This window comes from Carcharhinus amblyrhynchos, chromosome 2 (genome assembly GCF_965287045.1).
Source record: "Carcharhinus amblyrhynchos chromosome 2, sCarAmb.v2.hapA, whole genome shotgun sequence".
In the NCBI taxonomy this organism is placed as follows: domain Eukaryota; kingdom Metazoa; phylum Chordata; class Chondrichthyes; order Carcharhiniformes; family Carcharhinidae; genus Carcharhinus; species Carcharhinus amblyrhynchos.
Genome location: NC_137325.1, coordinates 147,631,380 through 147,654,677, shown reverse-complemented (window position 1 = coordinate 147,654,677; position 23,298 = coordinate 147,631,380). Strand labels below are relative to the sequence as shown.

At 47.2% G+C, this 23,298-nt stretch overlaps 1 protein-coding gene across 2 annotated transcripts in view; it reads left to right on the top strand.

Annotated features, from left to right (window-relative positions):
- The window catches only part of oplah (5-oxoprolinase, ATP-hydrolysing), an 80,093-nt gene that overhangs the window by 8,785 nt on the left and 48,010 nt on the right, over positions 1–23,298 (top strand). For both annotated transcript variants that reach the window (XM_080214088.1, XM_080214077.1), the window contains 9 exons: positions 412–603; positions 2,558–2,672; positions 5,429–5,552; positions 8,790–8,985; positions 9,951–10,116; positions 11,025–11,163; positions 14,054–14,121; positions 18,493–18,779; positions 23,095–23,207. In XM_080214088.1, coding sequence (XP_080070214.1) covers positions 412–603; positions 2,558–2,672; positions 5,429–5,552; positions 8,790–8,985; positions 9,951–10,116; positions 11,025–11,163; positions 14,054–14,121; positions 18,493–18,779; positions 23,095–23,207 — 1,400 coding nt within the window. The remainder of the gene's footprint in view (positions 1–411; positions 604–2,557; positions 2,673–5,428; positions 5,553–8,789; positions 8,986–9,950; positions 10,117–11,024; positions 11,164–14,053; positions 14,122–18,492; positions 18,780–23,094; positions 23,208–23,298) is intronic.

Genomic DNA, 23,298 nt, shown 5'->3' with positions numbered 1-23,298 from the left:
GGGTTACAGGAATAGGATGGACCCGGATATTCTTAGAATAGAATATCTACAGTGCAGAAGGAGGCCATTTGACCCACTGAGTCTGCACCGACCACAATCCCACCCAGGCCCTATCCCCATGCATTTATCCTAACTAGTCCCCCTGACGCCAAGGGGTAATTTATCATGGCCAATCTACCTAACCCACACGTCTTTGGACTGTGGAATGCTAACCACTGTGCCAGCGTGTTTCTTTGGAGAGTTGGTGCAGACAGGAGGGGCTGAATGGCCTCCTCTGGATTCTGAGGAGGAGGGCTAATGGAAATTCTGGAGGAGGGGGTAGTGAATGCCTCAACACTGGCCTTTTCCACTGAGGCAATGTGTACAGCAGGCCCAATCTCTGAATCGATTTTCCTCTTGTGTCTGTAACAGGAGAGTAGAATTCCGATGCCTCGGGATCAGCCAATGGACACCTCCAGGATTGACTGGATTCGGATGGGAACAACTGTTGCAACAAACGCCCTGCTGGAGCGGAAGGGAGAGCGAATGGCACTGGTGATCACCAAAGGGTTCAGAGACTTGCTGCATATCGGTAACCAGTCCCGGCCAAAGATATTCGACCTGGTAAACCTTCACATATCACTGTTTAAGCATCAGCTGAATTATTGTGACCAGTTCTGGGCTCCACACTTCAGGAAGGATGTCCGGGCAGTGGAGAGGGTGCAGAGGAATGAGACCAGAGTTGAGGGCACCCAGTTAATTTCATTCAGTTTATTTTTATTGGTTTCAAAAGTAGGCTTACATTAACACTGCAATGAAGTTACTGTGAAACTCCTCTAGTTGTCACATTCCGGTGCCTGTTCGGGTACACTGAGGGAGAATTTAGCATGGTCAGTGCACTTAACCTTTCAAAATGTGGGAGGAAACCGGAGCACCCCCAGGAAACCCACGCAGACACGGGGAGAACATGCAGACTCCACACAGACAGTGACCTAAGCCAGGAATTGAACTCAGGTCCCCGCTGGGAGGCAGCAGTGCTAACCACTGTGCCATCGTGTTGCCATGTGGAGTAACTGGAAAAACTGGGATTTCTCTTTATAGAGCAGAGAAGGTTAACGGGAGATTTAATTGATGTGTTCAAAATCCTGATGTTTTAGAGTTTAAGTTGTAATCTACTAACCAAACCGGTGTTCTTTACGTGAGTGCTGGGAGTTAATGAATAAAACTGGAGATTGAGAAGCATAGGTTCAGCTCAGTAGGTTTGAGACACTAACTATTTGAGTGAGCTCAGAAAGTGGATGGCAGAGTAGCAAAATTAATCAAAGATACTGTTTGAGCAGTGGGGAGAAAGGATAGGAGTTGAGGGAACAGGCAGTGAAATACTCTCAGAATTCAGAAACAGTAGAGGAACCTTGAATCTTGCTGAAAAGAGTTGCTGAAGTTTTTCACCCTGTGCTCATCAGGACAAACACAAGAATATCAAATTTCAAACACATCTCCACAGTTTATACTAGAGGACGAAAGGTGCTGATTGGTTGGCAAGTCAACTCTGATTGGCTGGAGACGTAGCAATGGGGCACTATAGGCTCCCCAAGTTCCTGGTAATTGAAAAAGGTGCAAGGCTTGGACATACTCCTTTTGTTTGCAAAGTATGGTGATCACTGCACTAAATAGAACATTGGTCAGAACATTGAATATAGGAGTTGGGATGTCTTGTTGAAGTTGTACAAGACATTGGTAAGGCCACACTTGGAATATTGTTCTGGTCACCCTATTATACAAAGGATATTATTAAACTAGAAAGAGTGCAGGAAAGATTTACTAGGATGCTACTGGGACTTGATGGTTTGAGTTATAAGGAGAGGCTGGATAGGCAGGGGCTTTTTTCTCTGGAGTATGGAGGCTGAGGGGTGACCTTATAGAGGTCCATAAAATAATGAGGGGCACAGATCAGCTAGATAGTCAATATCTTTTCCCCAAAGGTAGAAGAGTCTAAATAGGGAGTTTAGATACATAAGTGTCCAGAGGAGCAATTTTTTCACACAGATGATGGTGAGTGTCTGGAACAAGCTGTCAGAGGTAATAGTAGAGGCGGATACAATTCTGTCTTTTAAAAAGCATTTAGACAGTTACATGGGTAAGATGGGTATAGAGGGATATGGGCCAAATGCGGACAATTGAGACTAGCTTAATGGTTAAAAGAAGGGGTGGCATGGACAAGTTGGGCCAAAGGGCCTGTTTCCATGCTGTAAACCTCTAACTTCTATGACTCTACAAATGCTTGCTAGAAGCATTCTTAAATGCAATGTGCATTCTTAAACAGGGTCCTCCTTTCTCTCTCTCCCTCCTTTTCTCACTGTTTTCCTCTCTCTCTCTCTCTCTCTCCCTCCCTCTGCGCAGTCTCCCTCTCTCTCTCTCTTAACCTTTCTATGCATAGTCCCTCATCTTCTCTCCCTTCCCACTTCCCTCTGCAGTCTCTCATGTTCTCTCTCTCACAGTGCATGGTCTCTCTCTCTCTCTCTCGCCCCCTCATTCTGCACAATCTCTCACACTCTATCTCTCTCTCTCGTTCCTGTAGAAGATCGTGATGCCGGAGGTGTTATATGAAGAGGTGATTGAAGTTGATGAGCGAGTGGTTCTACATCAGGAAGGTTGCCAGCTACCAAAACAGGCAGGAGTGGAGACAGCTGTGGGTAGGTTGTGTCCATGTCTCAGATTGTTGATCTTCCAGGATAGAATCTTAGGATTTCCCAGCTCATTGTTCCAGAGTCCATTCAATGAACAAGCTCCTGTATACTCAACAACTGCCCTCCCCCCTCAATAAGTTATACTTTCATAATCAACTCCTATCACATCTCCTCCGAATGGGGATGTGATCCCCTAAGAGCTAATGGATTTGGTAATTGGAATCATAGAGTAGAATCCCTACAGAGCAGAAGGAGGCCATTTGGCCCATCGAGTCTGCACTGACTATAATCCCACCCAGGCCCTATTCCCATAGCCCGATGCGTTTACCCTACCTAGTCCCCCTCACACCAAGAATAATCCACACAGTTTTGGACTGTGGGAGGAAACCGGAGCACCCGGAGGAAACCCATGCAGACACGGGGAGAATGTGCAGACTCCACACAAACAGTGACCCAAGCCGGGAATCGAACCCGGGTCCCTGGCACTGTGAGGCAGCAGTGCTAACCACTGTGCCGCCCTTTCACTGAGCCAGCTCACTGAGACTCCTGACTCCATATAACAACAAGCCATTGTTATTTCTGAGGACTGCCTTGAGCTCTTAAACATCAGTGTTTCTTAGCTAGGACTCTCCACCCTCATGCAGTTTCCTGAGGTACACTCATTGTTGTGTTTTGTCTCCTTGAGCTGAGCTTTCAAGTCATCCAGCTCCATCAAGATTGTCTCTTTCCACCCCTGTAATGCCAACCATCTCCATCTGCCTCAGCTCGCACACTGAATATAGAACGTAGAACATTACAGCGCAGTACAGGCCCTTCGGCCCTTGATGTTGCGCCGACCAGTGGAACCAATCTAATGACCCTCTAACCTAAACTATTCCAATGTTATCCACTGCTGAAACCCTCATCTGTCACCGCTGGCTTTCACCATTGTAGTGCTCTGCTGGCCACTCTCCCATCTTCCAACCCCCAAGGTCATCCATACCAATATCCTGCATCCGTCCACCAAGTGGTGTTCCACCATCACCCCTGTACTCGCTGATAGTCCCTGTCTTCCTGTTACACAACACCATGATTTTAAAACTCATGTCCTTCCTTTCAAATCATGCCATGGCCTCAAACCCCTCCTCACTGCAGCCCTCCCCACCTCTGCATCCTCCTCCAGGACCACAGCACCTCCAAATGGGCAGCTCCATGTCCAACCTCGTGACCATCACAACTTTACTAATGGCCATGCCTTCAAATGGTAGAAAATTTCTGAAACTCCTTTCCTGAACCTCTCCGGTTCTCTCTCTCATCATCATAAGAATCATAAGGACTTGGAGCAGAAGGACATTCAGCCCCTCAAGCCTGCTCCCCCATTCAATACGCTCATGGTTGATCTCATCTCAGCCTTAGCTCCACTTTCCTGTCCATTCTCCATAACCCTCCAATCCATTATTAATTAAAAATCTATTCACCCCCTCCTTAAATTTAGTCAATGTCCTGGCATCCACCGCACTCAGGGTTAGTGAATTCCACAACCTTTAGTTGATTTGCTTGAACTTTTTGAAGGCCTAACCAAGAAGGTAGATGATGGCAGTGCAGTTAGTGTTGTCTACATAGACTTTAGCAAGGTCTTTGACAAGATACTGCATGATAGGTTGTGGCATAGGGTTAAATCCAGGGTGAGGTAGCCAAATGGATACAAAATTGGCTTGATGACAGAAGCCAGAGGGTGGTTGTGAAGGGTTGTTTTTCAAATTGGAGGCCTGTGACCAGCGGTGTGACTCAGGGATCAGTGCTGGGTTCACTGTTGTTTGTCATTTATATTAATGATTTGCATGAGAATTTAGAGGCATGGTTAGTAAGTTTGCAGATGACGCCAAAATTGGTGGAATAGTTGACAGTGAAGAAGGTTATCTAGGATTACAATGGGGTCTTGATCAGTTGGGCCAGTGGGCTGACGAATGGCAAATGGAGTTTCATGTAGACAGATGCAAGGTGATGCATTTTGATAGATTGCACTAGGGCAGGACTTACTCAGTTAATGGTAGGGTGTTTTTTCACACAGAGGGTAGTGAGTATCTGGAACAAGCTGCCAGAGGCAGTAGTAGAGGCGGGTACAATTTTGTCTTGGGTTTAAAAAAAGGGGTGCCATGGACAAGTTGGGTTGAAGGGCCTGTTTCCATGTTATAAACCTCTATGACCTTTGGAGAGAAGTAATTTCTCTTCATCTTTGTTTTAATTCTGCCACCCCCTTATCCTAAAACTATAGAATCCCTACAAGTACAGAAGAAGGCCATTCGGTCCATCAAATCTGCACCGACCACAATCCCACCCAGGCCTATACCCATAACCCCACATATTTACCCTGTAAATCCCTTGACACTAGAGGCAATTTAGCATGGCCAAGCAACCTAATCTGCACATCTTTGGACTGTGGGTGGAAACTGGAGCAGCCAGAGGAAACCCACACAGATACGGGGAGAATGTGACCACAAACAATGACCCAAGCCGGGAATCGAACCTGTGAAGCAGCAATGCTAACCACTGTGCTACCATGCCACGCACAATCTGTGGAATCAACCTGGTGAATCAAGCATTCTTTAACATCTCCCTCGGTTATGTAAGTCCTAATATCTGATAATACTCTAGTGAGCCACCTTGGGACGTTTTCCCATGTTATAGACAGCATGTGAATGCAAGTTGTTATTTTTAGGAGTGACTGTCTAAAACAAGCATTTATTTCCCGAGGTTACTGGCTGCTTCTTCCTATTTTCCAGGATCCACAGGGGAGAGTGTGGAAATTTGGAGACCTGTCAACATGCAAGAGCTGGAAGGGCAGCTACTGGGGGTCCGATCGAGGGGCATCCAGAGCTTGGCAGTGGTGCTACTACATTCCTATACGTAAGACAATGGACACCCAACCCCCATCACCCAAACCCTCCACGTTTTTTTATTCATTCATAGCCACATGGGCATTGCTGGCTGGGCAGCATTCATTGCCCATCCCTAGTTGTCCTTGAACTGAGTGTCTGGCTAGGCCATTTCAGAGAGCAGTTAAGATCCAACCACACTGCTGTGGCTCTGGAGTCACATGTAGGCCAGACCGGGTAAGGACGGCAGATTTCCTTCCCTAAGGGACACTATTTGATTTGATTTGATTTACATAATATAAGAAACATAAGAAATAGGAGCAGGAGTAGGCCATCTAGCTCCTCGAGCCTGCCCTGCCATTCAACAAGATCATGGCTGATCTGAAGTGGCTCAGTTCCACTTTCCCGCTTTCTCCCCATAACCCTTAATTCCCTCGTCTATCAAAAACCTATCTACCCGTGTCTTAAATATATTTAGCGAGGTAGCCTCCACCACTTCAACGGGCAGAGGATTCCAGAGATTCACCACCCTTTGAGTGAAGAAGTTCCTCCTCAACTCCTATCCAAACTGCCCCCCCCTTATCTTGAGGCTGTGCCCCCTAGTGCTGCTGTCCTTTCTGAGCGGGAAGAGTCTCTCCACCTCTATCCTATCCATCCCATTCATCATCTTATACGTCTCAATGAGATCTCCCCTCATCCTTCTAAACTCTAATGAGTACAAGCCTAGTTTATTCAGCCTCTCCTCATAGCTCAACCCCCTCAACTCCGGTATCAGCCTCGTGAACCTCCTCTGCACTCCCTCCAAGGCCACATGTATTAGTGAAAAGTATTGTTTCTTTAGTGAAGTGGATGGGTTTTTTTGACATTGGTTTCATGGTCATCAACAGATTCTTAATTCCAGGTATTTTTTATTGAATTCAAATTCCACTGGCTGCCACGGTGGGATCCGAACCCTGGTCCCCAGGACATGAGCTGAGTTTCTGGATTAATAGTCTAGCGATAATACCACTTGGCCATCACCTCCCCGAATGGCCATCACCTCCTTCTGTTCCTACTTACTGACACACTTCTTATTCCAAAAATTCACTTAGCTTTGAAACTTCCCTTCACAGGACTGGTTCTGAATCATTCCTATGTCCTTATTGTGTGGAATCATAGAACCCTACGGTGCAGAGGGAGGCCATTCGATCCATCAAGCCTGTGTCAGTTGTCCAACAGGGCATCTTACCCAGGCTCAACTCCCACCCTATCCCCACACATTTATCCATCTAATCCCTTAACCTACAACATCTAAGGGACAATTTTGCTTGACCCATCAACCTAACATGCACGTCTTCGTTCGGACTATGGGAGGAAACTGGACCACCCAGAGGAAACCCACGCAGACACAGGGAGAACATGCAGACTCTGCACACACAGTGACCCAAGGCTGGAACCAAACCCGGGTCCCTGGAGCTGTGAGGCAGCAGCGCTAAGCACCGTAATGGGGGTGACAGTGGCGTGGTGGTAACGTCACTGAGCCCAGGAAAATGCTCTGGGGACAGGGGTTCAAATCCCAAAAAGGCAGCTGGTAGAAGTTAAATTCAATTAATCTGCTATTATTGAAAAACCTGGAATTGAAAACTTGATTTCTGAAGAAGTGTCATCTGGACTCGAACCATTACTTCTGTTTCCCTCTCCAAAGACGCTACCAGGCCTGCTGAGTCTTTCCAGAATTTTCTGTTTTTATTTAAGATCTCCAGCATTTTGCTTTAATGTCAGATCAGCCCATGATGTTTTCTTACGGGGGGTAGGCTCAAAGGGCTGAATGGCCTACTTCTGCTCCTAATTTTTTTAATTCATTTGTGGTACGTGGGCGTCGCTGGCTGACCAGCATTTATTGCCCATCCCTAGTTGCCCTCAGAGGGCAGTTGAGATTCAATCACATTGCTGTGGCTCTGGAGCTACATGTAGGCCAGACCAGGATAAGGAAGGCAGATATATTTCCCTAAAGGACATTAGTGAACCAGCTGGGTTTAAATCCATATTCCTATGCTCCTTTGATCTATCACAGCTTCCCAAGTGCATAACCAAGTGTTTTTTTAAACGTAAAAAGGGTTTCTCTCTCCATCACCCTTTCAGGCAGTGAATTCCAGCCTCCCAACATAACACAGTGGAGAAAACTCTCCTCAACTCCCTTCAAATCCTCCTCAAATGACTTGAACTCAATGCCCCCTGCTTGTTAACCTCTTAATAAAGGAAATAGGACCTTCCTATCCCCTCTATCCGGGTTCCTCATTACTCTATTCAATCTCCCCTCAGCTTCCTCTGTTCCAACGAAAACAACTCCCCCCAATTGTCCCCCATTGCTAAAACCTCCTTTCTGGCAATGTCCTTGAGCAACCTGTGCTCACGTCCTCCTGCAGTACAGTGACCACAACTGAACACAATGCTCTTAACTGTGGTCCAACTCCTGTTTTACACAGTTCTAGATCAAAGACCTTGTTCTCGTAGATTCCCAAGGCGGAATTCACCACCACCTCCCCTCCCCCCCCTCCGCCAGGAAACATTCCTGCGAGCGGCTGGTTCTGGAATGTTCCCTCAAGCTGTCAGTTCCGGATCATTCCGTTGGACTGCTTATTTTCAAACTGCATGCTGCCTGTTCTGGAATGTTCTCCTTCAGCTGCCAGTTCAGGAACATTCCTCAGGCTGGCAGTTCTGGAAAATATGCATGTGCCGCTGGTTATAGAGTCATTGAGGCTTACAGCATGGAAGCGGGCCCCTCGGCCCAACTTGTTCATGCCGCCCTCTTTTCAACCACCATGCTAGCTCCAATTGCTTGTGTTTGGCCCATATCCCTCTGTACCCATTGTACCCATGTCACTATCTAAATGCTTTTTAAAAGACAACATTGTACCCACCTCTAGTACTACCTCTGACATCTTGTTCCAGACACTCATCACTCTCTGTGTGAAAAAATTGCCCCTCTGGACACTTTTGTAGCTATCCCCTCTCACCTTAAACCTAGACTCGCCTATCTTTGGGGAAAAGATATTGACTATCTAGCTGATCTGTGCCCCTCATTATTTTATAGACCTCTATAAGATCACCCCTCAGCCTCCCACGCTTCAGGGATAAAGTCCTAGCCTATCCAGCCTCTAATTATAACTAGAATGTTCCCTCAGGCTGTGACTCCTGGAGAACCCTGTAATCTTATTTGTTATTCCAATTTATGGTTTGAATGTTCATAGTTTGACCTCCCCTCACAGCTGTCTTTCTCTCTGCCTAGGTTGTCTACTCATGAAAGACAGATTGGGGAGTTGGCAAAGAGGCTTGGGTTCAAACACATCTCCCTCTCCTCGGAGGTGATGCCGATGGTGCGCGTTGTGCCTCGAGGTTACACGGCCTGTGCTGATGCCTACCTGACACCCTGCATTAAGAAATATCTCAGCAACTTCTGTGCAGGATTCCAGGACAGCCTCAAAGTAAAGGGTTAACTGTGCGAAAAGATGAGAACATGTTTGCTAGATAGCAGTTTATAGAAAATTAGTTTAAACCTCCAACAATTCTAATGAGCTCCTCAGCGTTGAGTATGTGTGAATGAATTTTACACAAGTGCGTGTGTGTGTGTGTGCACGCGTGTGTGTGTGCACGCGTGTGTGTGTGCGCACGCGTGTGTGTGTGCGTGTGTGTGTGCACGCGTGTGTGTGTGCACGCGCGTGTGTGTGCACGCGTGTGTGTGCATGTGTGTGCGTGTGTGTGTGCGCGTGCGCATGCATGACAGTGTAATTACATGTGAGTGTCAGTGCATGTGTGTTAAGATGTGGAGTTTTCAGCGTTGGACTGGGGTAAGCACAATAAGTAATCTCACAACACCAGGTAGCACGAGCTTTCGGAGCACTGCTGCTTCATCAGGTGAGTCGCCCACCATCGTCACTCATGTGATGAAGGAGCAGTGCTCCGAAAGCTCATGCTACCAAATAAATCTGTTGGACTTTAACCTGGTGTTGTGAGACTACTTACTGTGTGAGTTGAAGTAGCAAAATGACTCCATTACGGGGCTAGTGATACAGAGACATGGGTTCATATCCCCCAGGAAACTGGGAAATGAGCGTATGGGAGTGCTTAAGAATGAGGGAGTGCGTAAGGGAATATGCTGATGGCACTGTGTATGAGTGCAAGGAAAGGTGTTTTTGGTTGGGGCCAGTTTTCTGAGCTGCAGCTGTGATCCAGCAGGGGTTAAATTGCGTTTCTCACAGAAGGCTGGTGACAGTCCACGGAGGGAGTCACTGCAGACACTCCGGGATATCTCCCAGAGACTGACAATAGCAGCAGGAGCAACAGTCAGCACTGTCTGCTGGGTAGCGATGGGTACAGGAAGGAGCTGAATACTAGCTGAGGTTCCCTCAGTACCAGGACTTTCTCAATGCCAATGCTTTTCCACTCCCAGGATGTTCGGGTGCTGTTCATGCAGTCTGACGGTGGGCTGACTCCGATGGAGAGGTTTAATGGGTCTCGGGCTATCCTGTCAGGGCCAGCGGGTGGTGTTGTGGGTTACGCAGTCACCACGTACAGAGAAGGGTGTGCAGAACCGGTCATCGGATTTGACATGGGTGGTGAGTAAAGTCCCTTCGCTTCTCCTGCTGGAGAGCTGCTCCATCTCACTGTGTGGGATCGTAGCCCCAGTCCCCTCCCATCCTCGGAGAAATTCTCCCTTTCCCGGGATCCTGTACAATAAACCACCCGCCCTTCAAAAATCATCCCACATAAACTCCATTCATAGCAGCCAGAGATGTGTTGATGCATCCACTGGGTTTGCCCACGGTTCCCCATTCCCCTCCTCTTCCCTCAGAATTATCCAGTGTTCCCATTCCCCTTCCCTCAGAATTATCCAGTGTTCCCATTCCCCTTCCCTCAGAATTATCCAGTGTTCCCACTGCCCCCCTCTGGATTTTCCAGTGTTCCCATTGCTACCCTCTGGATTTTCCAGTGTTCCTTCTCCCTCCATCCTGGGATTATCCAGCATTTCCCATAGCCCCACCCCAGGATTATCCGGGATTCTCCATTGCCATGCCTCCTCTCCCGGGATTATCGAGTGTTCCCTATGCTCTGACCTCCAGTATTATTAAGTGTCACCCCACCCCCTCCATCCCCCCACTGTTTTCCCACCCCCTCTCTGGGATGTTTCCTCTGTATCTGGGGGGAGAGGCCTCTGAGTCATCCCTGATTGGATGGTTCTGGAATGTTCATGGAATCCCTACGGTGCAGAAGGAGACCATTTGGTCCATTGGATCTGCACCGTTCACAAACCCACCCAGACCCTATCCTTGTAACGTCACATATCTATCCTGCTGGTCCCCCGACACTAAGGGACAATTCCCACGGCCAATCAACCTAACCAGCACACCTTTGGAGTGCGGGAGGAAACCGGAGCACCCGGAGGAAACCCACACAGACATGGGGAGTGTTACTGCAGGAAGCCTAACTGTCCCTTACCCACTCCCCCTGCCCCCTCCACTTCCAGGCACATCTACAGACGTCAGCCGCTACGCAGGAGAGTACGAGCATGTGTTTGAGGCCACGACTGCAGGGATTACTGTCCAAGCCCCACAACTCGACATCAACACAGTGGCAGCTGGTGGTGGATCCATCCTCTCGTTCAGGTGAGTGTAGAGAACAGAACAATGTGGAACATTGCAGCCTTCCGGAAATCCAGATACACCACATCCACAGGTGCCCCACTGTCCACTGCACATGTAATGTTCTCAAAGAATCCCATCAAATTAGTCAAACATGACCGTCCCTTCATGAACCCATGCTGCGTCTTACCAATGGGACAATTTCTATCCAGATGTCTCGCTATTTCTTCCTTGATGATAGATTCAAGCATTTTCCCTACTACAGAAGTTAAGCTAACCAGCCTATGGGACCTTTTGTCTACCTGTTTTTTAAACAGTGGTGTCCCTCCCACCCCAGAGTCCAGCAAATTTTGGTAAATTACACTGGTGTGTTTGCTATTTCCCCTGCCATCTCTTTTAGTATCCTGGGATACATTCCATCAGGACCAGGAGACTTATCTACCTTTAGCCCCATTAGCTTGCCCAACACTACCTCTTTTGTGATAATGATAATTTCTAGGTTCTCACCTGCCGTAGCCTTCCTGTCATCAATTTTTGGCGTGTTATTTGTGCCTTCCACTGTGAAGACCGTCACAAAATACCTGTTCAATGCCTCGGCCATTTTCACATTTCCAGTTATTAACATCCCCTTCTCTAAAGGGCCAATGTTTACTTTCGTCGCTCTTTTTCGTTTTATATACTTGTAGAAACTTTTGCTACGTGTTTTTATATTCTGAGCTAGTTTACTCTCCCTGGCACCCTGGCACGGGAAAATGCACATGTTGGGACATCAGAATCCGTGTAAATTCTTCAACAACCTTGAACACAAAGTTTTGTTTAACAGCAGCACGGGACATGGGTTGGGTGACGGTGGGGGGCGGGGGGTGGGGGTTGAAATTGGGGGGTGTGGGAGGGCTACGATATACATTTTTTCAGAGAGTTGGTGCAGATTTAATGGGTTGAATGGTCTCCTTCTGCACTTTAGGGATTCTATGGTTCTGTTCTATGGTTCCAGCGACAGAGACTTCCTGAGGAACTCATTGCCACAGAAGGCTGTGGAGGCCAGGTCATTGAGTATTTTTGACCGGATAAGTTCTTGATCAGTAAGGGGATCAAGGGTTATGGGAAGAAGGCAGGAGAATGGGGATAAGAATCATATCAACCAGGATTGAATGGTGGAGCAGACTCAATGGGGTGAATAGCCCAACGCTCCTCCTATATCTTATGGTCTTATGACTGCTAATGGTGGGGCATTAGCAATCAGGGATGTTTGGCAGAAATTTGATTTGATTTGATTTTATTATTGTCACATGTATTAACATACAGTGAAAAGTATTGTTTCTTGCACGCTACACAGACAAAGCATACCATTCATAGAGAAGGAAACAAGAGAATGCAGAATGTAGTGTTACAGTCATAGCTAGGGTGTAAAGAAAGATCAACTCAATGCAGGGTAGGTCCATTCAAAAGTCTGACGGCAGCAGGGAAGAAGCTCTTCTTGTGTTGATTGGTACATGATCTCAGACTTTTGTATCTTTTTCCTGATGGAAGAAGGTGGAAGAGAGAATGTCCAGGATGGGTGGGATCCTTAATTATGCCGGCTGCTTTGCCGAGGCAGTGAGAACTTAGACAGAGTCAATGGATGGGAGGCTGGTTTGTGTGATGGATTGGGGCTACATTCACGACCTTTTGTAGTTTCTTATGGCCTTGGGCAGAGCAGGAGCCCAGACCAAACTGTGATACAACCAGAGAGAATGCTTTCTATGGTGCATCTGTAAAAGTTAGTGAGAGTTGTAGATGACATGCCAAATTTCCTTAGTCTTCTGAGAAAGTAGAGATGTTAGTGGGGCTTTCTTAACTATAGTGTCAGCATGATGAATGCAAATTTTTTTTGTTTGTTCATGGAATTGGTGTGTCATTGGCTGGGCCAGCGTTTATTGTCCATCCCTGAGGAGCATGTAATAGTCATTGCTGTGGCTCTGGAGTCACATGTAGGCCAGACCAGGTAAGGACGGCAGATTTCCTTCCATAAAGGACATTAGTGAACCAGATGGGTTTTTCTGACAATTGACAAAGGTTTCAAGGTCATCAGTAGATTCTTAATTCCAGATGTTTTTTATTGAATTCAAATTCCACCAATTGCTGTGATGGGATTTGAACCAAGGTCCCCAGAACATTAACCTGGCTCTCTGGATTACTTGTCCAGTGACAGTGTCACTAGTATACCTGAGGATTTTGGAGCTGGAGGAGATAAAAAGGGAGGTGTGAGGCCATGGAGGACTTTTCAAACAAAGATGAGGATTTTTCAGCTGTGTCGTTTAGGGGCCAGAGGTCACTATTGGTCAGGAGCACAAGGAACCTTGTAAAATTGTCCGTGTGGGAAATTAGCCGTGTCAGTCACTCATTATTCTGAGAATGAGTGTATCTCTCTTTCTCCCTGACTCTGTGGGAGACTCGGGAGGAAATTGTGGCTTCCTTAGCAGAGATATTTGAATCATCGATAGTCGCGGGTGAGGTGCCTGAAGATTGGAGGGTGGCAAATGTTGTGCCTTTGTTTAAAAAGGGCTGCAGGGAAAAGCCTGGGAACTACAGGCCAGTGAGCCTCACATCTGTGGTGGGTGAGTTGTTAGAAGGTATTCTGAGAGACAGCATCTACAGGCATTTAGAGATGCAAGGACTGATTAGGGACAGTCAGCATGGCTTTGTGAGTGGAAAATCATGTCTCACAGATTTGATTGAGCTTTTTGAAGGGGTAACCAAGAAGGTAGATGAGGGCAGTGCAGCTGTTTTGTCTACATGGACTTCAGCAAGGCTTTGTGGTTAAAACAAAAGGGCAGCGTGGATAAGTTGGGCTGAAGGGCTGTTTCCATGCTGTAAACCTCTATGACTCTGTGTCCTTATCTCACAGCTTCTCTGACACACCTTCCTCTTCCAGGTCAGGGCTGTTTGTTGTCGGTCCCGAATCGGCCGGAGCTCATCCAGGACCCACCTGCTATCGGAAAGGTCAGTGAACGAGGCCGCGGACAAAATTCACCTGCTTTGTCCATCATCAGGGAGCTGGTCACTCACACATTCAACTCAGACGCTGGGCTCCACCTGCTACTGTTTGTCACATTGCCCACGTTAATGCTTTACGAAACACCAGATAGGTCCGAGCTGGGGTGTATTGACCAATTCTGGGCACTGCACTTTGGGAAGGGTGGCACAGTGGTTAGCACTGCTGCCTCACAGCGTTAGGGACCCGGGTTCGATTCCTGGTTTGGGTCAGTGTCTGCGTGGGGTTTGCATACTGTCCTTGTGTCTGCATGGGCTTCCGCCCGGTGCTCCCGAGTGTATGGTGTCGAAATTTGCTGATGACACCAAGATTGGTGGAAAGGCAAATTGCGCGGAGGGTGTGGAGAGTCTGCAGAAGGATCTAGATAGGCTGGGCGAATGGGCCAGGAAATGGCAAATGGAATTTAATGTTGGCAAGTGTGAGGTGGTCCACTTTGGTAGGAAGAATGGTAGGAAGGACTATTACTTACGTGGCGAAAAACTGCAGCAGGCGACGGTGCAGAGGGACCTCGGGGTCCTTGTGCATGAGTCGCAAAAACCCAGCTTGCAGGTGCAGCAGGTGGTCAGGAAGGCGAATGGGATGCTGGCCTTCATAGCAAGGGGGATTGAATATAAAAGTAGGGAGGTCTTGCTGCAGCTGTATAGGGCATTGGTGAGGCCGCAGCTGAAGTACTGTGTGCAGTTTTGGGCGCCGCACTTACGCAAGGATATTTTGGCCTTGGAGGGAGTGCAGAGGAGGTTTACTAGGTTGATGCCGGAGTTGAGGGGGTTGAGCTATGAGGAGAGGCTGAATAAACTAGGCTTGTACTCGTTACAGTTTAGAAAAGTGAGGGGAGATCTCATTGAGACGTATAAGATGATGAATGGGATGGATAGGATAGATGTGGAGAGGCTCTTCCCGCTCAGAAAGGACAGTAGGACTAGGGGGCACAGCCTCAAGATAAAGGGGGGGCGGTTTAGAACGGAGTTGAGGAGGAACTTCTTCACTCAAAGGGTGGAGAATCTCTGGAATTCTCTGCCCGTTGAAGTGGTGGAGGCTACCTCGCTAAATATGTTTAAGACGTGGGTTGATGGGTTTTTGATACGAGAGGGGAGTAAGGGTTATGGGGAGAGGGCGGGAATGTGGAACTGAACCACGACAGATCAGCCATGATCTTATTGAATAGCGGGGCAGGCTCGAAGGGCTAGATGGCCTACTCCTGCTCCTATTTCTTATGCTCTTATGTTCTCCCACACTCCAAAGCTGTGCGGGTTAGGTGGATTGGCTATGTTAAATTGCCCCTTACTGTCAGGGGAACTAGCTGGGGTAAATGCATGGGGTTACAGGAATGGGATTGTGGTCGGTGCAGACTCGATGGGCCGAATGGCCTCCTTCTGCACTGTAGGGATGCTATCATTCTAAGGATGTCAAAGCCTCGGAGAGATTTACTAGAATGATTCCAAGCATGAGGGACTTTAGTTAGGTGGAGAGACTGGAGAAGGTAGGATTACTTTGCTTTCAGCAGAGAAGGTTAAGAGGAGTTTTAAAAGCATTGTTCAAAATCATGAAGTGTTTTAATGGAGTAATTAAGGAGAAACTATTTCTGGCTAACGCACATTAAAGAGAATCTGCAAAAGTAACAGAATCAGAGAATTGTTACAGCACAGAAAGAGGCATGAGGCAGCACGGTGGCACAGTGGTTAGCACTGCTGTCTCAAACACCAGGGACCCGGGTTCGATTCCTAGCTTGGGTCTGTGTAGAGTTTGCACGTTCTCCCAGTGCCTGCGTGGGCTTCCTCCGGGAGCTCCGGTTTTCTCCAACAGTCTGAAAGTTGGTTAGGTGCTTTGGCCGTGGTAAATTCTCCCTCAGTGTACTCGAACAGGCGCTGGAGTGTGGTGACTGCGGGATTTTCACAGTAACTTCATTGCAATGTTAATGTAAACCTCCTTGTGAAACTAATTAATAAACTAAAAAAAATTTTCGTCCATCATATCTGCACCAGCTCTCCAAGCACTCACACCCCTGCTTATTCTTCCTGTCTAGATAACTGTTCAATGCAGTTGAATGCTTCACATGAATCTGTCTCCACCACACTCTCAAACAGTACATTCCAGATCCTAACCACTCGCTGTGAGAATCTGTCTCCACCACACTCTCAGACAGTACATTCCAGATCCCACCCACTCGCTGCATGAATCTGTCTCCACCGCACTCTCAGACAGTATGTTCCAGATCCTAACCACTCACTGTGTGAATCTGTCTCCACCACACTCTCAGACAGTACATTCCAGATCCTAACCACTCGCTGTGAGAATCTGTCTCCACCACACTCTCAGACAGTACATTCCCGATCCTAACCACTCGCTGTGCATCTGTCTCCACCACACTCTCAGACAGTACGTTCCAGATCCTAACCACTCACCATGTAAATCTGTCTCCACCACACTCTCAGACAGTGCATTCCAGATCCTAACCACTCACTGTGTGAATCTGTCTCCACCACACTCTCAGACAGTACATTCCAGATCCCACCCACTCGCTGTGTGAATCTGTCTCCACCACACTCTCAGACAGTACGTTCCAGATCCTAACCACTCACTGTGTGAATCTGTCTCCACCACACTCTCAGACAGTGCATTCCAGATCCTAACCACTCGCTGTGTGAATCTGTCTCCACCACACTCTCAGACAGTACGTTCCAGATCCTAATCACTCACTGTGTGAAAAATGTTTTTCTCATGTCAGTGAGATGCAGAGAAAGAATTTTTTTTATAGGACCTGGAATGCACTGTCTGAAATGATAGTGTCATTATATTCCTTAGGATCTTTCAAAAAGCAATGAGACATTAATGAAAAAGGAACTCCTTAATTTAAAGAGCTATGAGTAGGGGACAGAGCATTGCCACTAATTAGATAGCATTTTCAAAGAGTCAAGATAGACACAATGGGTGGAATTTTATGAGCAAAATACTAAGTCTCCAGCGAGTGGGAAATTAGGAGAGTTGCATATCTGTTTTTTGGGTGAGGTTTTACTCCCAATCTTGTGCATGAAAAGAATGGGCTAGACTGTTTCTAGCTACTACAGGCTATGGGCAGAGCTTAAATCACCAGCCAGCAGCAGAGGGAGCTATTGCGCATGTACAAACATCTGTGTTTGCACATGCGCAAATTCAGCAACAGGGGCCTGACGGAGAGAGAGAGAGCTGTCTTGCCTCTGCTGCTGCACCTGCTCTCAACCCCACCCCACACACTATTGTGGGCCTATCATGAGCCCTACACTAACCAAAAATATAGTCACTGCTGCTTCTGCATCCCCATCACCTAGACTGATCAGGCCCTCAACCATCTCCCCCCCGCCCACTCTCCCATGCCACTGATCTGACACAGAGTGAGCTGGCCCCCCCCTTCTGTCCCTTCCTACCATCTGTGGCAGATTGCAGAGCAGCCTTCCTTCCCTCAACTCTGCTGCCCGTACCCGGTCTGGCCTACATGTGACTCCATATCAAGACAGTAATGTGATTGATTCTTAACTGCTGTACAGTCAGAGGGTCAGTGCTGAGGGAGTGCCGCACTGTCAGAGGGTCAGTACTGAGGGAGTGCCGCAAAGTCAGAGGGTCAGTGCTGAGGGAGTGCCGCACTGTCAGAGGGTCAGTGCTGAGGGAGTGCTGCACTGTCAGAGGGTCAGTGCTGAGGGAGTGCCACACTGTCAGAGGGTCAGTGCTGAGGGAGTGCCACACTGTCAGAGGGTCAGTGCTGAGGGGGTGCCGCACTGTCTTTGCTGCCATTTTCTCAATGAGACATTAAACAAAACCCCTAACCAGGGGAAAACTCTGATAGTGCTACTGAAAGAAGAGTGGGGAGTTATCCCTGGATTCCTGTTTGATATGAAACCCTCATCAGTGTTGCTGGAAGAGTTAATCCTGGTCATTGTGACTTTGTTGTTTTGGGAGTTTGCTGCATTCAGTTCACTTGGCCCTTTAAGAAATAGTTCAATGGATGTAATCCTTTTGGATGACCTAAATTTGTGAAAGGTGATATAGATATGTATGATCATTGATTGTGAAATTTGACCACTTTATTTTGTATTTCTGAAAGCTAAACCCCTGTTGTAAGCTGTGCCAATGGGCCTTGTGGGAGTGTCAGCATGTACAAAGCCCAAGAGGTATGAGGACAGGTGAACAAAAGTTTGCTCCAAGTGGTTTTTGGGAGGATCTTAAAGGCGGAGAGAGAAGTGGAGAGGTTGAGAGGTGGAATTTCAAATTTTAGAGCCCAGGTTACAGAGCAGCTCATGACTGCACCTATTGTTAAGCCTGACCATCTGGCTATATTGCTTCCCCAGGGGGTCCACTCACCATCACTGATGCCAACCTTTGCCTCGGGAGACTGTTGCCAGATTATTTTCCCAAAATCTTCGGAGCCACGGAGGACCAGCCGCTGTGGAGGGAAGGGGCTCTCGAGGGATTCCAGAAGGTTGCGGAACAGGTCAATGCCTTCCTCCGTGACCAATCACGGGACGGAGAGGAGAAAGGCTCTGGCCAATCACAGATGACCGTGGAAGAAGTTGCCCTGGGGTTCGTCCGGGTGGCCAACGAATCAATGTGTCGACCAATCAGAACTCTTACTCAGGTACATCATGGGTCATCTGGATTTTTTTCATTCATGGGACTTGAGTGTCGCTGGCTGGCCAGCATTTACTGGATAAAGGTGGAGAAGGACAGGTATAGATATAGTTGTACAAGTGCGTGAGTACAGATTAGCTACAGGTATACTGGTACAGGTATACGTACAGTCACGAGTGCAGGTACATAGAAATATAGAAACTAGAAACAGCCTGCTCCACCATTCATTTTGATCATGGCTGATCATCAAATCCTGATTTCCCCCTTCCCTCCATATCCTTGATCCCTTTAGCCCCAAGACCTATTTTTAATTTCTTCTTCAAATTTGATAAAATTGATTCAAAACTGGCTCTGTTGTAGGAGGCAGAAGGTGATGACAGAAGGCTGCTTCAGTGACTGGAAGCCAGTGTCCAGTGACATACCACAGGGATCTGTGTTGGGCCCCCATTACTCATCATTTATATAAATAACATTGCTGACTATGTAGGGGGTAGGATTAGTAAGTTTGCGGATCACACAAAGATTGGACAGGTGGTTAGCGGTGAGCCAGAGTGTTTTGGGCTGCAGGAGGATATAGATGGAATGGTTAAATGGACAGATAAGTTGCAAATGGAATTTAACCCGGAAGAGTGTGAGGTGATGCACTTTGGAATTTGACAAGGAAGTACTCAATGAATGGTCGGACACGAGGAAGTTCTGTGGAACAAAGGGACCTTGGCGTGTTTGTCCACAGATCTCTGAAGGCGAAGGGCATGTTACTAGGGTGGTGAAAAAGGAATATGGGACACTTACTGTTATCAATCGGGGTATAGATTACAAAACCAGTGAGATCATGATGGAGTTGTATAGAACTTTGGTGAGGCCACAGCTGGAGCACTGTGTACAGTTCTGGTCACCACATTATAGGAAGGATGTGATTTCACTGGAGGGGGTGCAGAGGAGATTCACCAGGATGCTGCCTGGGATGGAGCATTTCAGTTATGAGAGAGGTTGGATAGGCTTGGGTTGTTTTCTCTGGAGCAGAGAAGACGGAGGGGTGACCTGATTGAGGTGTTCAAGATTATGAGGGACACGGACAGAGTGGAGAGGGAACAACTGTTCCCCTTAGTTGAAGGATCAGTCACAAGGGGACATCGGTTCATGGTGAGGGGCAGGAGGTTTAGCAGGGATATGAGGGAAAATCTTTTTACCCAGAGGGTGGTGAGGGTCTGGAATGCGCTGCCTGGGAGGGTGGTGGGGGGGCGGGGGGGGATGCCTCACATCCTTGAAAAAGTACCTGGATGAAGACTTGGACGAAGTGCTGGCAAAGTGGGATTAGGTGGGAGTTCAGGTGCTTCTGATACGTCAGTGCAGACTCGATGGGCTGAAGGGCCTCTTCTGCACTGTCCGATTCTATGAAATCAGACAATGTTTTGGCCTCAACTGCTTTCTGGGGTAGTGAATTCCACACATTCACCACCCTCTGGATGAAGAAGGTACAGTTACAACAGCAGTTACCAATATAATTAGAGTTACAACTGCAGGTGTAGATATAGGTACAGGAACAGTTACATATCACTCCCCAAGATCAGGAATTGTACAGAATTTCACCCCATTAGACCTTCCCATCCCGAACAGGTGGATTGAGAATGCTCCCACAATAGACAGGTGTCTCCTCCCTGCCATTAGAGCTTCTTGCTGATTATAATTCCCTCCTCCACCCACACCCTCAGATAGACTGGAATATGGTGAGTCACTGTAACTGGACTAATTGTCATCTCCAATAGACCCAGCCTCGCAAGGGAGTGCCAGACAAAACCAGTCCAAGCAATCTGGGAACCTTGTGGAAAACTAACCCAGCCTGAGCTGTTAGAGGTGAAGCAGTGGAGTAGTCGCTGGACTAGTAATCCAGGGACCCAGGGTAATGCTGTGGGGACCTGGGTTCGAATCCCACCATGGCAGATGGTGATATTCGAATAACCATCCGGAATTCAAGTTTAATGATGATGAGAGAATAACTGATTGTTGTAAAAACCCCATCTGGTTCACCAATGTCCTTTGGGGAAAGAAATCTGCCGACCTTACCTGGTCTGGCCTACATTGTGACTCTAGAACCGCAGCAATGTGGTTGTCTCTCAAGTGCCATCAGGGATGGGCAATAAACGCTGGTCCAGAACAGAAGATAAGTAGAAGGGGGAGAGGAGGCAGGGGAAGACAGGCACCCAGATTTCCATACTCCCACCCATACTGGATTGGAGAGAGGGTTTTGTTTTTAAACGGTGGATGCATGGGACCCGACTCTGTGATTTTCACCCGAACAGGACAAGGATGAGGATAGCAAGCCTAACAGATAGCAAGACACAGCTTGTTCCTGTTACCAGGGGTAACTGACCCCCCCTCCCCCCCAGCAGTGTTCATGGTATTGGGCCAGCATCTGGATGACATGTGGCTCATGGACCTCAGAGGAGTTTTGAGCCATATTGTGGATTTGAGAAACATTTGAAAGGTAAGTTTATTAAGGCCTTATCCATGTCTCCTTCTCCACGTTTCTCCCATTGCCACCTAAGTTCTTTCCGTGATCCCCGTGTGTACTACATGCCCCTTCTGCTCCCTCCTTGGCCCTTCCATGCTTCCCATGCCCATTTATCCGGTATGCACCATGTAAAGAGCCAACCATTGAATCCCTATAGTGCGGAAGGAAGCCATTTGGACCATCGAGTCTCCGACCAAGTATCTTACCCAAGCCCTATCCTTGTAACCCCATAATGAGCGAAATATTATCATTGCAGGTATTGAAATGCCGTTCACTAATGTGTCTTGAAAAGAAAACAGTTGTTCTTATAACCCCCATAACAATGTCAATCAAACAGAGCCATTCATAGTATCACAAACAGAAGCTTTCACTTGTTTCACACCACTCAATCATAAAGAGGCCACCTGAGAATTGTATCAACAAAAACTGACGGCCAGAATTTTTCTATCTTGTCACTCCACTTTCTTCCTACCAAAACAAATGACCTCACATTTCTCTGCTCAGAACCTCACCTGCCACCTGTCTGCACACTCCACCAACTTGTCTGTGTCTTTTTGAAATGCTACATAATCCACTCATGATGCTTCCGAATTTTTGTAACTTTTGCAAATTTTGGAACTCTTCCAAAGATCCAGAATATTAATATATATCAGCAAAAGGGTCCTAATACTGACCCCTGGGGAACTCCACTACAAATCTTCCTCCAGCCCCAAAAATATCCATTACCTGTTATTCTCTTTCCTGTTACTCAGCCAACTTTTCACCCATGCCCTTACTTCGCCATTTATTTCATTGTTAAGGTCCAAGTCAGAAACTCCAAGGTGTTTTGTGAAGTTAGTCAAGACCCTAAGTTTACATTTGATTTTGGAACGGATGAGCATAAAGTGTTTCACTCCAGATATGATCCAAGTGACCCACTAGGAAGCTTTCATCAAAACAAACTTTATTTAAGAACATGGTAAGAATATAACAAAAAGATTAGCATAACTTTTACATGATTAAAATACATGACACAGTGATTTTTTTTTGTTGCAGTTTAAAAGCAAAATCCCCCAGACATACACGCTTCATCAGAATTAACACTAAAACAAGTATGCTCACTTGATACTAGATTCCAGCTTCTAACACCTATAGACAGAAATCCAAGCAGCAGTTTTCGGAGAAGGATATACCTTCAAGTTAGCAAATCAAGTCAATCTAGTCTCTGGCAGCTTCCAGCCTTCAGAGATAGGAAAGGATAAGTCTCCCTCTTTTCAGCTTCTGAAACAGCATCTGAAAAACTGAGCTAGAATTCTCTGTGAAAGCATAGCTGTCCCCAGTCATATGACCCAACCTGTCAATTATCCCAATCAAGCTCTACTCTGCTGTCCCAAGGGAACGCTAAAACAACAGAACACTGCATTATTTCAGATTAATACAAACAGTTATACTGCTTCAGTAGCAATAGAGGATCCCGGTTGTTGATGGAACGGCTCTGTAAAATGCCAGGAACTGCGAGAAACATCCTGCAGAGAAAGATGATTAAAATGCATTTCTTAAAGGCAGAGCATCCTCAGACCACGAGCTGTAACCTTTCTCACAAGTCTGTTATGTGGCACTGTATCAAATGCAATTGGAAGAGTGGACATGGAGCGAGAAGAGGAGATGAATGGGGGATGCACAGGAATAAGATGCCATAAAGAGAGGGGACGGGAGATATTGGACATGTATTCCACCCATCATTATAGCGGCATGGGGCCTTCCTCCGCCATTTCATCAATTTATTGCTTTCGCTGATGTCAAACCATTTGCTTCCTTCACCCCATCACAGGCCAAAGGTCATGACACCTCCCGCCACATTCTGGCATGTTTCGGCGGTGCTGGAGGGCAGCATGCCTGCGCTATTGCCCGATCCTTGGGCATGAAAACCGTCTTCATTCACAAGTAGGTGCAGGATTCAGGCATCTTTGCTTCCATTCATTATTCAATGATTGGCGGTGCAACTCTGAACTGATTGTATTAACTCTCAGTCTGT